This window comes from Semicossyphus pulcher, unplaced genomic scaffold (genome assembly GCF_022749685.1).
Source record: "Semicossyphus pulcher isolate SPU_LCO1_2020_fin unplaced genomic scaffold, fSemPul1.0.p SCAF_14, whole genome shotgun sequence".
Lineage (NCBI taxonomy): Eukaryota > Metazoa > Chordata > Actinopteri > Labriformes > Labridae > Semicossyphus > Semicossyphus pulcher.
Window position 1 is genome coordinate 871,675 of NW_027211648.1, and position 17,147 is coordinate 888,821.

The 17,147-nt window shown below is 45.9% G+C and overlaps 1 protein-coding gene across 1 annotated transcript in view; it reads left to right on the forward strand.

Moving 5' to 3' along the window:
- The first annotated feature begins 415 nt into the window (after positions 1-415).
- Positions 416-17,147, forward strand: part of ehd4 (EH-domain containing 4) — a 29,546-nt gene continuing 12,814 nt past the window's right edge. The window contains exons 1-3 of the mRNA XM_069661798.1: positions 416-843; positions 7,472-7,648; positions 10,741-10,838. Of these exons, the coding sequence (XP_069517899.1) occupies positions 614-843; positions 7,472-7,648; positions 10,741-10,838 (505 nt within the window). The 5' untranslated portion in view covers positions 416-613. The remainder of the gene's footprint in view (positions 844-7,471; positions 7,649-10,740; positions 10,839-17,147) is intronic.

Genomic DNA, 17,147 nt, shown 5'->3' on the forward strand with positions numbered 1-17,147 from the left:
GACTGACCTGCAGCTGAGCCGGTTAATTAATGAGGCAAAATGTTTTTATAGAGTATTAATCTATCAATCAATCTATCAATCAATCTATCTATCTATCTATCTATCTATCTATCTATCTGTGTCAGTGTTTTATAATCGCTGAAAAATCACAAATATAATAAAATACATATTATAGCAGCTCAATCCGCTTTGAAAACATAAACCCGAGAAAACGTTTGATATTTAGAAAGTTATATGTGTTCAGAATTTGTCTGTCTGTTTCTAATAATGAACAAGTGTGTGTGTGCGTGTGTGTGTGTGTGTGTGTGTGCGTGCGTGTGTTCGTGTTCCATGCTGCTGCGTCACAGGGGGAAGGGCGGTGCCCCCAGGTAGGCGCACCAGCAGCGGTCACATCATCACAGCACGCACAGAGGAGGCAGTGTGCTCACAGCGGCGGAGACTCCCCTGTGCCAAACACACACACCCGCACACACTCACTCTCACACATACACACACTTCAGCTAAAGGACGAAGTGAGCGAGCAGCAGCGGAGAGCAGCCGGAACATTTGGAAATATCGAAACAGGGAAGTTGGAGAGGAGCGCGTGAGTGTGGAAAGAGATCCGCTCATCAGCATGTTCAGCTGGGTCAAACAGGAGCAGGGCGGCCGCAACAAGGAGGGAGAGATGTACCAGACTGTGACCGAGGGGCTGCAGACCCTTTACACCAAGAAGCTGCTGCCGCTGGAGGAACATTACCTCTTCCATGACTTCCACTCCCCCGCCCTGGAGGCCGCCGACTTCCAGAGCAAGCCCATGGTGCTGCTGGTCGGCCAGTACTCCACTGGGAAGACCACCTTCATCAGGTACGAACCACCACCGGGGAGGCCCGTGTGAACCTGCTGAGACTGCTTTGATAGTTTCCATTATTAGTTGTAAAGTGGTCTGGGGTGGGGAGTTACTTCACATGTGGCAGAACCACCTTTATCAGGTGTTAGATCAGTTTACACCCTCTGCACTTTCTTCATGCCAAACCTCATATGAAAATCTACCGGTTTAAATCTCTATCGATTGTGGATAAGCAAACAGAAGTGACAGCGCATAATGCAATATGTGAAACCAAAGTGTCGTGTGTTATGGTGAATTCGGCTAACATTAACCAACCAAAGCTGATCTGTTTTTTAGAAAAAGTATGGGCAGTAGAGTTTGCCCCCCAGCGCTTCTGACTGTGCATCCTGGTGGAAGGCTGCAATGAAAGACATTATAAATAAAGTATCTGCTAAAGATGTTCTGTTTGGGTGATCAGGTTTATGCAGAATTGAGAGATCTAAACTCACTAACTACATAATGCTCTGAGGCTTTCTCTGTAACATGTCAAGTGTTGCCATACAGTAAGAAGTTCTTAAAACGGGTACTTTTTCAATGGGGTTTGGAATGAGTTTCCCTCCAGGGTGTTGACATTATTAAAGCTTGGGAAACAGAAAAATGGAGTTTTAAGTGCATTATAAAAGCCAGGGACACCGGGTAAAGGAGTCTCCATTGTGACATTTTGTATCACAACAAGCAGTGTCAGATTACAGCAGGCATTACGGTGTTTTCTGTAATTGTCTGTGCTTTTTACTGGTTCTGCCCTCCCTTGTCTTTTGGGGATCGGAACCAGCGACGCTGGTGTCACAGTCCTGCGCCGCCCTGACGTCATCTGTGGTGTGTAAATCTGCTGTGACTCAACTGGCTGCCAGTTGGTCTTAATGTGTTGTAAAGACTAAAGCAGGAGTTGGCACGTGTGGGCACCAGCTGAGGCTCATGGGTACTGTAGTCCTGTCACCACAGCCTGTCGGATGAATGGGATCCGAGCTTTGTGTTTGTTTGTGTGTAACTGATCGGTCCTTGTGTCCTCTGTCCCTTTGTTATTCTGAGGTCGGCACGCAGTCGTGAGATTTGCGGAGGTTTTGTTGTCGGTGAGTCAGATCGTGCTGTCGTGTTTGTGTCTTTTTCCACTTTATACCTGATGGTGTTTGGTGTGGCTGCAAGAAAAAGGCCACTTACAATTTGTGATTATATTTATATTAAGTCCTGTAGTCATGTTTCAGGACTGTTTCAAATGATCAAATAGTAAATAAAATAATAAAATGTATATTAAAGTGTCTTCAATGAGCTTACAGGACACTTCAAAGTTATATAATCTGATTTATCTACGTTTTCCATCTATAGAGGAAGAAAAAAACAACTTCACCATCAAATCGTCTTAAATGATCCGTCTGTGGAAGTTAGCAGCCGTCCGAGCAACTGAAAGCAGATCATTCAAACTGTAAATGTTGAAAATACGAGTTTTTCTTTGCAAGATAAGACCAGAAGTTTTTGAATACAGAGGGAAACTGTAGTGGCGGACACAAAATAACAACTCATATATGAGTGAAATGTTTAATATAAAGTGAATATGGTTTAAATGCAGACAGAAGCAGATTATTGTGACACATAACAGTGATGACGTTAGAGTTATCATTAAAATGCAACAGGTCTTATTGGATCACGTTGAAAGATCCTTTTAGGAGTCACTGATGAAGAATGATTTTGTGGTTTACGTATGAAGACGCGTTGAAATAAATCAGTTGTGAACAATTAATAAATCATTGTAATCTGAGCAGAAGAAAATGGGACGAACTGACTGAGCCTCAAAGAGCAGACGAAGAAGAGCGGCTCTCCAACATTGTTTTCATCATGGAGGATTTCTCGCCTCATTAGTCAGTGACGGGACGAATCTGTGCTCCTCTAATGTCAGCTGTGTGTGATGAAGCATCCCTGGTGTCTGAACGAGGTCGGGACCACAGATGTGTGTGATCCTCTGTGTGTTACACGTCTTTATTTTTTGCTTTTATGAGTTATTTGAAAACTTTTAGTCATTTTTACAACTAAACCAGTAAAATACTTTTTATCCATTAAAATCTGGTGTGGGACTCATGAGCTAAATGTTTCTTTGTCTTGGCTGTAGCTGGAGGCTGGCAGGTTGTCACGAGTTTAAGAGCTGATCCAGATACCCCTCTTCAACACACACACACACACACACACACACACACACACACACACACACACACACACACACACACTGCTAAAGCTGCTCAAGGGGAAACACACACACACTCAGGGTGAAACCCACACAGAAATGCAGAGCATGTCATGAAATATGAATCAATATGTCCTCATTACCTTAATCAGAGCTGTGACATCACTTCCTGTTCTGCTACAGAGGTTGAGATGATGTAATTAGACTGAAGGCGGGTCTGAGCGAGGTCTCAGTGCTTCAGCTGATGAGCACAACATAAAACATGAGGTGTATTCCCTTCATGCTGCTCTATCAGTCATTAACTGATTTAACAATCAAAAGAAAATAAAAGATCAATTCATTCATTATGGGGATCAATAAATTCCACCCATTCTCTTGTTTAAGTCCCCCAGTGTAAGTTTTAAATCACTGGAGACTAAATATCTTTGGGTTTTAACAGGCAACACCACAACACCTCATAGTAAGTTAATGCCAGACTCCATCTGAAAATCTACCGATTTAAGCTCTTTACCTTAGCAGCAAGCACACATACGAGGAAGAGAATATTTATAGCGTCAAACAAAAGAATTAAGTATGACTGTAAATTTGGCTAACACAAAACTTCACAGAGCAGGTTTATAGTTTAAGAGAGCAAACAAGGTTTTAAATTGGTTCTCAATATTAGGGGGCTTAAATAGGCAGATTTCCAATGAAGTTTGGCATAGCTTTCTATAAGGGTCTTAACTGTAATCCTTTAATCACTTTGGTGTTTTAACAAGCAAAAGAGTCAAACACTCTCTGGCCCCTGCTTGTTAAATGTGGGGTGTAGCTGCTGTTCTTTGTTTTAAATCTTTTTAAACTGATTATCTCACAGGGTTGGGCTGGAGAGGCCCAAAGTACCAGCCAGACCTCATATGAAATTCAGCTTATTTGAGGCTCACTTGCTTAGCATAAGAAATACACTGTCAGCAGAGCTTAACAGAGTTGTTCATTTGGCTGACTGAAAATACGTGTAGCAGGTTTGTTTCTTTTCTTTTATCCCTTCAGCTCTCCTCCAGTGATTCGCTTTGTTTGGACACGCTCGGTCATCTGGAGCTGCTGATAACTCCTCACACCTGTCTGACAGACCGCCAAAACTACAGGTGACAGTGTGTGGCAGAACTCAGAGCTGCTTGTCTGTGCTGTAAGAGGGTGTTAGGTTACAGTGAGTTTTCACCTGGATGTCAGACAGCAGAGGCGTGCTGAGACCTGCACAGACTCTGTCAGTCTGCAGCTCTGAGCTCCAACAGCCTCACTTACAACAGAGACTGTGGTTATTGTAGCTGAACCAGATGAAGAGCGACGATAATGTGATCGAAGTAAAGGTCCTGAATTTGTCTCTTCAGTAAAATTACTTAAAATTGGGTTAAATTGGCAGTTTTTTCAGTGGAGTTTGGCATGGCTTTTTTTCAGGGTCTCTGAGGGTGTGGTGGTGTATTTGGTAACTTTGGCAGCATGATAGTGAACTTTGGTAGATGGTGCGGTAAAGAGCTTAGCAGCTGTTAGCATGATCGTTACCATAGCATACAGGTTAGCTTTACATACATGATGTTTGCTTTGGTGTGGTGACTTGCGCAGCTTTTAGTTAGCATGCTAGTTAACTTAACAACTTTTAGCTGGAAAGAAACCTTAGCATGCTAGTTAGCTTTACATGCAAGACGTTTGGTTTATATAGTGGTGACAAAGGAAGTCTGATCCTATAGAAGTCTATGAGAAACTGCTCCTCCTCCTCTCCTGATGTATTCCCTCAGTAAACATGTTCCTAATGACTTTATGGTCTCAGTCTCTAGTTTCAAGTCTTCTTCAACACAGCGTGATGTTCATTTAGTCACTGATGCTCCCACTGAGAGTCACACAGACCAGGAAGAGGGGCGGGGTTAGGGCGGGGTTTGTTTAAAGCCACAGTTAGCATCCTAATTCATATCAAAGTTATTGTGAAATATTGATGCACCCTGCCAAACAAGCTAAGGTTAGCCTTTGCATTTGCTAACTCCTTGCTCTCCTCCGGCTCCTCCCTCTCGTCCACATATGGTCGCTTCTGGCTCCAAAGAAAGACGACGACGAACAAACTCGAGGCTTCAGAACAGCAAACCTAAAAGTAGCAGGTGACTCTCATCAGAGTGAACATGAAGCATCAACAGGCAACAGTGTCAGTGTCCAATAACCACATGTTAGACTAAAATACAAAGAGGATGTCATACAGGCTGTGGTGGGTTATTGATCTCACATGAATCTCATGTGTTGTTATAAAAACATGAACTCTATGGTGGCCTGGAAGGAAAGAAAACAAGTGGCCCGACCGACTGAGAGCTGAGGTCATCTCACATCAGTAACAGTCCATCGAGCTTATCTCCAGTCTGTGTGTGTGTGTGTGTGTGTGTGTGTGTGTGTGTGTGTGTGTGTGTGTGTGTGTGTGTGTATGTGTGTGTGTGTGTGTGTGTGTGTGTATGTGTGTGTATGTGTGTGTATGTGTGTGTATGTGTGTGTGTGTGTGTGTGTGTGTGTTGGGTACAAACAGTCGTACGTTTTGGCAGCACACCAGCAGAACTGACCTGCAATCAGTTTACGTCCAACACTAGCTGCAGAGAGATCGGTGCTGCAGCCTAAGTGTGTGTGTGTGTGTGTGTGTGTGTGTGTGTGTGTGTGTTCTCCACTACTGAAGACCCACCCTGCCCTGAGGAATGCTATGAATCATGGGAACTGAAAAGAATGTTGTGAATCATGGGAACAGGTTGCCAGTAAAATGCAGAATCGACATATTTCTTTCTTCTTCTTCGTCTTCTTCTTCGGTGGAGGTGAAGTGAAACCAGCAGCTGTGTTCCAGCTGACGGCTTGTGGACCACAGTAGGTCGCAGCGTGGTCTGCAGGCTGTAGTCACACGTGTTTATGAACTTTAAAAACTGGATTTGTGACCCTTCCATCTCCTCCTGTCAGACTGCAGCGTTGTCAGTAAAGTTGTGATGTTGAGGTGGCACCGGGTTGAGCTGTGGTTTGATGGCTTCATCTCTTGCTTGGCAGTAATCTTTGGACCCGGAGCAGTTGGCCTGCTTTGTGTTTGAGCCTCTTGTAGTTCAGTGACCTGATCAGGATTAGTTAACTGGTTTAGGAAAAGCTCCAGCACCACATCTGGCGGTGATCAGATCTTAATTAGGTGTTAAGTCCATCTGGACTAAAAATCCTCCCAATATGTTTCAATATAACCTGACTCCGCCCCTTCCTGTTCTGCAGGAGCAGCCTGTCAAAATAAAAGCTAAAGACGAGCTCTTCTCTTAAAGTCCGTACAGCATATTTTAATGTTTGCAGGATTCTCCTAAACGCAGTGTGTAGACCCACAAAATCAGTCTTCACGAGTGACTCAGACGTGTGTCTGTCTCGCTGCCTTGAGCTGATGTTTTGTGTTTTATTGCCTTGACACAAATACTGTTTGATCTGATACTCACACAATCACATGATAACATCAAATAATGGCTGGAGGCAGCTGTGGACCAGCAGCTCCTGTGTTCTGTGAGGCAAAATGAGCCGTTACATCGCTCGCTTTAAAGCCACCAGCTGCCTCTATCTTTTGTTTCTTTGTGTTATATATATATATATATATGTATATATATATATATGTATTGTGTTGGATCCAAACTAAACATTTAAAAGACCTCAGTCACAAAATGACACAAAGAAACTTACCCAGCAGCTCCTGTTCTGCAGAATAAAATCAGTGTTTTTCTGAATGGAGTCTGGTGTGTGTGCAGAGAGCGATGTAACGTCTGTGTGTGGTTAAAACAATCATCTTCCTCTGTAACAAAAAGGTCTATCTCTGTAGGGATCCTTTCTGTCATGTTGTCACACACTTAGAAGAACAATCTGAGCCTGTCAGTGGAAACAACAAGAACTTTTAGTGGACGACCTTTGACCCATCAAGGATTATGTTGCAGCCATTACAGCCTGTTTCACTGCTGCAGGATGAACACATCTAGAGGAGACAGTCACACACAGCTGGTGTGTGGAAGGAGGATGTGGTGGTTTTGGTGGCAGCTTCAGATAAAGAGACCGATAACAACTCAACTAACATGTGCAGGTCCAGGTCCAGCAGTCTGATCGTGATGATCCTCCTGGGTCAGAGTAACATGAAAACATCTCTGGTGATGATGTGTGACACTGAGCCGTCTCTCTGTGTCTTTGAAGTCCTCGCCTGGCAGCGACAAACAGGAAGTGAGCGGACAGAGACTCTGCAGCCGTCTTCCCTCTCTTCCTTCCTCTCTCACTTTTCTTTAAGCGTGGGAGAGGTCGACCGGGTCAATGCTAAGATGAAAGAACGGGGAAAAGTTTTAATCTAAAGAACAATATCTCCCTGAAACCCTGCTGAACTCTCTCCCTGAATGACAGTAAAGTAACCCTCTCTCTCTCTCTCTCTCGTTCGTCAGGTACCTGTTGGAGCAGGATTTTCCGGGGATGCGGATCGGCCCGGAGCCGACCACAGACGGCTTCATCGCTGTGATGTACGGCGAGAACGAGGGCGTCGTCCCCGGGAACGCTCTGGTGGTCGACCCCAAAAAGCCCTTCAGGAAGCTCAACGCCTTCGGAAACTCTTTCCTGAACAGGTAACAGCTCCGTGCATGATCCGTCTTCCTGTTCTGCTCGTTGGATCCTGCTCGGCGGCGAATATAAAAACAGAACAGTTTCTGTCTCTCGGATGAAGCTGCAGCTTTTATTTGTCACAGTTTTCTTCACCTTCATGTCTTTGAGTTTTGGAGCTTTAAAGAGACAGCGCAGGTTCTTTGAAGACGTCACCAGGACCTCTGGGAAACATTTTAAACATATCAGTCTGAGCCGTGTTGAGCCTGGTGTAATATTTCACCTGTCTCACAGGTGTTCTGACTCTTTCACACGCAGTAATGCAAAGAATGCAGTTATCATAAATTCCCCGTCTCTCCTCTGCTGAGCTCCATGTGTGTCAGAGCAGGAAGACACCTTTATTTATCTTAAATGCCATTTGTGTACAATGACTTAATTTCAGGTGAGTGTCGAGTCAAGACAGCCTCACTCAGCGCGCAGGTGCAACAAAAGCCCTGAGAGAAAGACGAATACGGTCCTGTCACACTGTCAGGTCAGGGTGGGATTGTTACGTCTCTGTAGCGTTGCGTCTCCTGTGCAGAACGCTCGGAGGCTGAATGGTGGGGCGGAGTCGTTCCGTCTCTGAGGCGTCAGAGGTAGTAACGCCGTGTGTGTATTTGAGGCACGCGCTGTGTAAGTCATTGTACACAAATAAGGCATTTAAGATAAATAAAAGAGCTTCTAACAGATTAAAGATGGTCCAGGTAACTCAGGTGAAGGTAGCACCAGGACAGCGAGAACAAGATGACAGAGAGGGTTTGTTCACTTATACTTCAAAGTGAAATAAGGATGCAGACAGCTCTCTTCATGCGGTGCAGATATATTCACTTGTACAGCAGATTGTTTGGAATAACTTTCATGTGTTTTATACAGAAAACGTTGACTGACTTTAAAGTCATTGAATTAATTTGAATGATCTGCTCGTCATCAACCAGCTGGAGCGTCTCAGGGGATTGATAACGATTAGAATCAGGTGTGTTAGAGTACGGAGACACCTAAGCGCTGCAGGAGCAGGGCTGGAGAGCTCACAGCCAGAACAGCCAACACACACACACACACACACACACACACACACACACACACACTCACACACACACGTGCATCCTGGCACTCCTGTCAGCCTTCCTCAAAACATCCACAACCTGGGAAACGACCTCTACACCACAGACTGACATGTAAACACTCACACACACACGCACACACACACGCACGCACGCACGCACACACACACACACACACACACACACACACACACACACACACAAACACGCACGTTTGTCTGTCAGAGTTCGCAGCGTGGGTTTAAATTTAGCTAAAACTCCGCTTCCTCTGTCCACAAATATTTCTCAGAGCGGCAGCAGGAAGTGGACGGACAGTCGACCCTCAAACTGTGTGTGTGTTGATGTGTGTGTGTGTGTGTGTGTGTGTGTCCCCGACACATTCCTCTAACCAGGAATCCCGTCTCGGTGTGATGGAGGAACCAGAATAAGTTATTGTTTCCAGGGGAAGCGTGTGTGCGTCACCACGTGTCCGAGCGGCCGTTTGTTTTTTCCCGCCTGAAGTCTGTCAGCCAAATTTAACCTGAGATTTATGATGAGGTGACAGCAGGGAGGGCTCACTCGGACAGTTATTTACAGTCTGAAACACAAAAAAAGACACTTTATCACGTTTTTACAGGAAATCATCCTCGTTTCCATTTTGACCTTGGGATCACGCCCAGTTTATTACACAACAGCGTCTCCGCTCTGACAGTCATTAAACAACCCGGATCCTTCCTGACTGAAACAACAGAGCGAGCAGAGAGCTGCATCGAAACACAACACGAGCATGATGTCAAATCTGACGCCGTCAGACTTTATCAGATAATAATGATCAATAACAATAATCTTTAAAATGAGGACCAGGTTTGATGTGAAGCAGAACGGTCACAAGAAACAAAGATCTGTGCTGGTGTTTCTGCTTATTGTGACATCACTTCCTGGAGTATCTGCACATGTCTTCCCTGAAACCTGTGCAACACACGCGTAACGTTTGTGTACGTTTGTCAGGCTCCGGTTATTGATTATAGACCAGTTTAAACCGGATTACACGAACAACAGTCTCCTCAGCCAGGTCGCGGCTGCCTCTGCCTCGTGCCCGTTATCACCGTATTTTAACCAGCATGCAACATCATGACATCATCAGCCAAAGGTAAATGTAATCAAGGATTTAAAAGATGGAAGCTCTGTGTTGCTGTGGCGTGTTGCTTTAGGTGAATGACGACAGCATGAGTCAGAAGGAAGTGATCAGATGAATGAGCGACTGTTTCTGTCAGACTGCAGCTCTTTACACGAGAACATGTTCCTGCTTTCTCTGTGAAACAAAACAAGGCGCTCAAAGGGCGCCATCCAAGCTTTCTACTGTACCTGACTGTACCTGTACCTGACTGTACCTGTACCTGTACCTGTACCTGACTGTACCTGTACCTGTACCTGTACCTGTACCTGTACCTGACTGTACCTGTACCTGTACCTGTACCTGACTGTACCTGTACCTGTACCTGTACCTGTACCTGACTGTACCTGTACCTGTACCTGTACCTGTACCTGACTGTACCTGTACCTGTACCTGACTGTACCTGACTGTACCTGTACCTGTACCTGTACCTGTACCTGACTGTACCTGTACCTGACTGTACCTGTACCTGTAGCTGTACCTGACTGTACCTGTACCTGACTGTACCTGACTGTACCTGTACCTGTACCTGACTGTACCTGTACCTGTACTTGTACTTGTACCTGACTGTACCTGTACCTGACTGTACCTGACTGTACCTGTACCTGACTGTACCTGTACCTGTACCTGACTGTACCTGTACCTGTACCTGTACCTGTACCTGACTGTACCTGTACCTTGTGCTCTAAAGATGGCGTCCATATAAGAATACAAGAAGAGGACGGAGGCGACTGTGTGGATAATTAAAAGTTTAAAGTTCGAATGCTTTGATTCATTAAAGTTTGGATGTGAAACAGACACCTGAAACCTGTCTCACTCTGTCCTGTGTGTGTGTGTGTGTGTGTGTGTGTGTGTGTGTGTGTAGGTTCATCTGCTCTCAGATGCCCAATCAGGTCCTTCAGAGCATCAGCATCATCGACACGCCCGGTATCCTGTCCGGAGAGAAACAACGAATCAGCAGAGGTACCAGCTCTCTCTCTCTCTCTCTCTCTCTCTCTCTCTGTGTGTGTGTGTGTGTGTGTGTGTGTGTGTGTGTGTGTGTGTGTGTGTGTGTGTGTGTGTGTGTGTGTGTGTGTGTGTGTGTGTGTGTTAGCTGACTAAGCTAATCATTAGCGTCCTGCTGTTCTTTCACTTCCTCACATTGTAAGAGTCAGAGCCGTCGGCCTGCTGGGATCCTCCACATCTCTCCTCACTTATGAGGCCTGTGATCAGGAAAACTTACAGGCAGCCAAGGTCAGAGGTCACAGGATCCTGTAGCAGAGTACTGAGCATGCTCATAGTAAGAGTTTTGTTGTTGTAACGAGGACACATCAACATCACTCCTGATATCAGGATGACCCCCCCCCCGGGCGATATGACCACAATAACGTTCCAGCTACTTGTTCTTAGATTCTCTTCTCTCACTTCCTGTTCTGTGTGTCAGTCTGTTTCCTGTGGTGAATCATGGCGGCTGTGTTTAACCACAGAGGTTTGAAAGCAGATCTGAAAGTGAGGGACGACTTTCACACTCTGTTTCCTGACAGTCAGAGTCTGTCGTTCTTCCAGGATCACTGTTAGACGGACTCTTACAGTGTGGACTTGTGCTGTTATTATATTAGTTTATAACCAGTTGTCAGAATCTCGGTCTCTGTAGTGACATCTTTTCTTCCTCCAACAATCTGTTTCCAAAAAGAACCGAGACGATGCCGGAACATTTAGTCAGTACGATAAAGGTGAAGCAAAGAAACCAGGGCAGGTAACCACAGGCCACAAGGACACTCAGACCGAGACAGACGAGTTGAGCTCTCATTTCACTCGTCTTTTTAAGAACTTTTTTTGGTGTCTGCCTTTCACCCTGAAAACCTTCCACTTCCCTTTTTATAAGAGTTGTATTTCTCAGCAAACATCAGTTTGATCTGCTGAGGCTGCAAGAAGAAGAAGAAGAAGAAGAAGAAGAAGAAGAAGAAGAAGAAGAAGAAGAAGAAGAAGAAGAAGAAGAAGAAGAAGAAGAACCATGTGTTCATGTCAGAAAAACACTTTTGATTCTGTAACGGCACAGACCCTCCAGGAAGTTACATTCTTATGAATTCACACAAATTCAACCAATTGCTGCAACATTTCTGCAAATGTGACCGATCATCGTGTTTCCCCACACGTGTGAAGTCATTCGCGTCTCCAGAGTCACTTCTCTGGTATCGAAAGCATCGACCCCCTGAGGTCTGCGTGTTGTTTAAACACCTGAGGACATCTTTGACTGTATTTCTTATTGGTTACTGATGTTTGTGTCATCACTTACTTCAAACAGTCACTGTACAGTGAGACAGACAGTACAGTGAGACGGTGCAGTGAGACGATACAGTGAGACAGTACAGTGAGACGGTGCAGTGAGACAGACGGAACAGTGAGACGGTGCATTGAAACAGACCGTACAGTGAGACGGTGCAGTGAGACAGACAGAACAGTGAGACGGTGCAGTGAGATGATACAGTGAGACTATACAGTGAGATGATACAGTGAGACAGTACAGTGAGATGGTGCAGTGAGACAGACAGAACAGTGAGACGGTGCAGTGAGACAGACAGAACAGTGAGACGGTGCATTGAAACAGACCGTACAGTGAGACGGTGCAGTGAGACAGACGGAACAGTGAGACGGTGCATTGAAACAGACCGTACAGTGAGACGGTGCAGTGAGACAGACGGAACAGTGAGACGGTGCATTGAAACAGACCGTACAGTGAGACGGTGCAGTGAGACAGACGGAACAGTGAGACGGTGCATTGAAACAGACCGTACAGTGAGACGGTGCAGTGAGACAGACAGAACAGTGAGACGGTGCAGTGAGACAGACAGAACAGTGAGACGGTGCAGTGAGACAGACAGAACAGTGAGACGGTGCAGTGAGACAGACAGAACAGTGAGACGGTGCATTGAAACAGACCGTACAGTGAGACGGTGCAGTGAGACAGACAGAACAGTGAGACGGTGCAGTGAGACAGACAGAACAGTGAGACGGTGCAGTGAGACGGTGCAGTGAGACAGACAGTACAGTGAGACGGTGCAGTGAGACAGACAGTACAGTGAGACAGTGCAGTGAGACAGTGCAGTGAGACGGTGCAGTGAGACGGTGCAGTGAGACAGTGCAGTGAGACGGTGCAGTGAGACGGTGCAGTGAGACAGACAGTACAGTGAGACGGTGCAGTGAGACGGTGCAGTGAGACGGTGCAGTGAGACAGACAGTACAGTGAGACAGTACAGTGAGACGGTGCAGTGAGACGGTGCAGTGACACAGACAGTACAGTTACTACAGTTGTGTTCGACTGCTGCGTGTTCTGATAAAGAGAATATTTGTTCCTGATTCTGACGTTCTGGTGAGAAGACAAACTGAAGCGAGTCTCAGGAGGACGAGCCGTCAGCTGCAGGAGAGGAGTTGTTACAAATCTGGCACATGAGAGTCAGCAGAGAGGAGATCTGACGACAGCTGCGTTTTCATGTGGAGGAAACAGAACGGACGATGAGGCCGGACGGGTCACAGCGTTTAAAGCTTTTTACATTTAACATTTAGAATGAGAAGAATTTATCGTCAGGTCCTGAATGTTTCTGACACTTTGACCCAAATTATTCATCACATCCATCAGATTTATATTTGCACTCCTTCATCTACAGCTGTTGCACAACGACGTCAACGTTTCATGTGTGCAGCAATGAAACAAACTCAGTGATTGAAGTTAAATTCTTAAATGTGTCTCAGTCTGAATAAAGAAGCTCCGAGAGGTAAAAGAACTTCAAATATAAAACTGGAAACAATGAGCACAGTGTTGATGCTCAGCTGGTCCTGGGGAGACACCGTCCTTTACGTGTCTTATCTTTAATTCTGGTTCTTTTTCTGCGTCTTGGAGGCTTTTCAGGTGATTATTAAATGTCAAAGGACTGAAAACTGACTGATTGATGTCCTAATTTCAACATGTAAATAAAATCAAAGTAGATTAATAAAGAAACAAGAACATCAGTAAAAGCATGAACAGTAAACTGGTCAAAGCTGTTCAGTTGCAAAGTAAACAGTTTGTGTTCGAGGAGAGTACTCATTTATTCCTACACCTTTTCTAGCTCTAACTAAACTGCACACTAAAAGGATTTACTTTTATTACAGTTGAGCTATATGTCCCGCCCCTTCTCCCCTGTGATTGGACGGCTGGGGAAAAGGGGCCAGTGCTGCGTTTTAGTCAAAGGTGAACATGTTTCAACTCTCAGAAGCTCAGTTAGCGGGCGTTTGCATCGCATCATAACCACGTCTCATTCTCGTGCAGAGATGACAAAGTAAAGGCTCAGACTGGAACAGTGGGTGGACGCTGAGTCTGACAGTGGGTTCACACTGCGTGCGTGACGGCGGCGAGCGTCTCAGGTAAACTGGTCAGAGGCTTCAGACTGGCCGCTTGGGACGGCTGTCGGCCAGATGAAATGTGCTGACCTCCTGTCAGCAATGTTACCATCTCTTCCTGTAATATGCCACAGGAACCAAAGGACATCAACACTTCCTGTTTACGTTTTCAAAGTAAAAGCCCAATCTGGTTTGTAGTCAATGCTTTTATTTTGATGTGTTTTCAGGGCAGTCCGTAACATCTGCAGGTTCGTTAAATGAGACGTTATGTTTACAGACGTGTTCACGTGTTCTTATATGGACATGCTAATGACCCGCTGATCCACCTGTGTCAGTCTGATTCGTACATTCATATTGAACCCAGTGACACCCTGTGTGTGACATCATCGAACCAGCTGTCACAGTGTTTCCTCTTTGTGTGTGTGTGTGTGTGTGTGTGTGTGTGTGTGGTTACTGTACGCTCTTCTCAGACTGTACACAAACTATATTCATCATCAGCTCTTCTTCTCCTGCTCCTCTGCGTCCCTGTTGCTCTCGTATTGAGTCAGCCTGGATGACGGGATCAGTTAAAGCCCACAGCTGGACATGTGGAGGAAGATGGAGGAAGGGAGGTAGGGAGGGAGTCGAAGGATGGAAGGATGGAAGGATGGAAGGAGGGAGGGAAGGAGAGAGGGAGGGATTGGGGAGGATTAGAGGGAGGGACTGAGGGCCACAGGAAGCAGCGTCGGGGCGTTCCCTCCATCTGGAAGCGTTTACAGCTGCTCAGCTGAGGCCGAATTCCTCCTGAAGACGTTCAGCAGGCCACAACACGCACGCACGCACGCACGCACGCACGCGCACGCACGCGCTCACTCGCACTGACGTCAGCAGCATCACTGACAGTCTAAACTCTACAGAGTCTGAAGGTTCAGAGTCAGAGACTCATCAACATTCATTTGAACATGCGTGTGCGTGTGCGTGTGCGTGTGCGTGTGTGTGTGTGTGTGTTAAATATTCCTCCTGCAGCAGGTTGTGTCGCGGTGTTGACCTACATGTTTGTTCAGTCAGCATGTTTGTGCAGAGCTGCAGAGCGTGTGCTTTGTTAAACAACATGTTTGTTTGTCGTGAGAAACAAACGTTTGAGTTTTTCACGGCTCTGCTGAGAATGTGAGCGAGCCGCTCATGACGACAGACTGAACAGTTTTGTTCCTGTAGTGTGCAGAGCAACGATACGACCGGATGAAGTGGTGGAGACGGCGTGAACACGGGCTGCACATGTTCCTTTATGCTGCACGTTGGCTTTGGTTGCCATGGCTGCGGTTGTTGTGCTTCCTGCTTCAGTCAGCTCGCTTCCTGATTGGCTATCGTTTGGTTCCATGTGACGATCCACAGAGAGCGTAAATATTGTTTAATATCTGAAATCGATGTGGCCACGACGTTCTTCTGAGCAGATCAGGGGAAGTAAAATGACTCTGAACATCCGTCACAGCTCAGGAACATCTGAGAGATCTTCTTTAGAACCATCAGAACATCAGGACTCTGTTACTTTAGTCTGAAGGAGGGAACCAGGCCCCAAATCAGCCTGATGATCTTGTCGTCTGTACACAACATTAGTAATCGATCGATCTATAACTTGTACACTTTACTGTGTGCTTTGTTCTTCTGGTAAGGATGAACGTCATTGCTCATCTTCTGCAAACCGAGCGGTGCAGGCTGAAATGAAGGAATGATGGCTGCTCGGCCAGGTGTCTGCAAACAGGAAGTGGTCTTCTGAAGATGCCGAGCTGTGAGGGGCTTGAAAGCTCTTAGGGATGCACAGGATGATCATCGGCACACTCGGGGTGGAGGACCTGCTCGGGTCTCTGCTCTGACGAAGAGAAGGCTGAAGCATGTAGAGGACGGACCAATCAGAGTGTGTGACACTCAGGGACCAGCTGGAGTTTTATTCTTGTTGTTTAGCACGTGTGCATGCAGGATGGTACGGTTGAGATATTTGTCCCGCCCCCTCTCCCCTGTGATTGGACGGCTGGGTCAAAAAAGGGCTGAGCGCCGTGTTTTCCTCACAGGTGAACGTTTTCATCTCTCAGTGACCAGATCAAGAAGCGTTCAGAGAGGAGTAGAAGCTCAGTTGGCCGCTGTTCGTATGGTATCATAACTGTCTCATTCACATGCAGAGAATTACAAAATAAAGGCTGGCCTCCGGACGAACAGTTTGGTGTTGGAGTCTTACACCAGCAGTCAGGAATGCTGCTCTGGACGAAACACTGGACGGAAAGATTTAAGAGTTACATCAGAAAGTGGAAGAAAATCCAGCTCATCACAGGTTTGTTTGACTCTTTGACCCAGTTAAAGACGCAAAACGAGCTCAAATATTTCTGTATAAATGTGGATTTGGACCTGAGACAGAGCGGATCAGGCGGCAGCTCTGTCAGTGTGCGTAAATCCAACAGATAAAGTGTGTTGTTGCATGTTTGGCTGCAGCCTGTCTGCAGGGTGGAGCTGCTGTTTGCCCGTTAAGCTGTGGTCAGAACAGACTGATGTGCTGCCAGCCGCCTTCATCATCATCATCATCATGACCAGAGGGTGGAGTCTGACATGCTCCCAGTTTGAAGGGAAAGTGTCTTTGTTATGTCCTGCGAATCGTCCGTTTAAAGATGCTGAAACATTTGACCTCCTCAGTAATAACCCATGCATCTGATTTTGGTGTATCCGTCCTGTTCTCGCCTCCTCCTCTTCGTTGGTCTTTATTCCTCATCACTTTACTTTGTCTTTTCTTATGACCTCTTCTCTGAGCAACATCTCTTCATTTCTTATGAATCCTTTTTAGTTTATTCCTCATCTCTCCTCCTCTCTATGTCTTCACCTCTTCAATCATCATTCAGTCATTTTCACTTCATCCATCCTTCCACTTTTATATCATTCTTTTAATCATTTCTG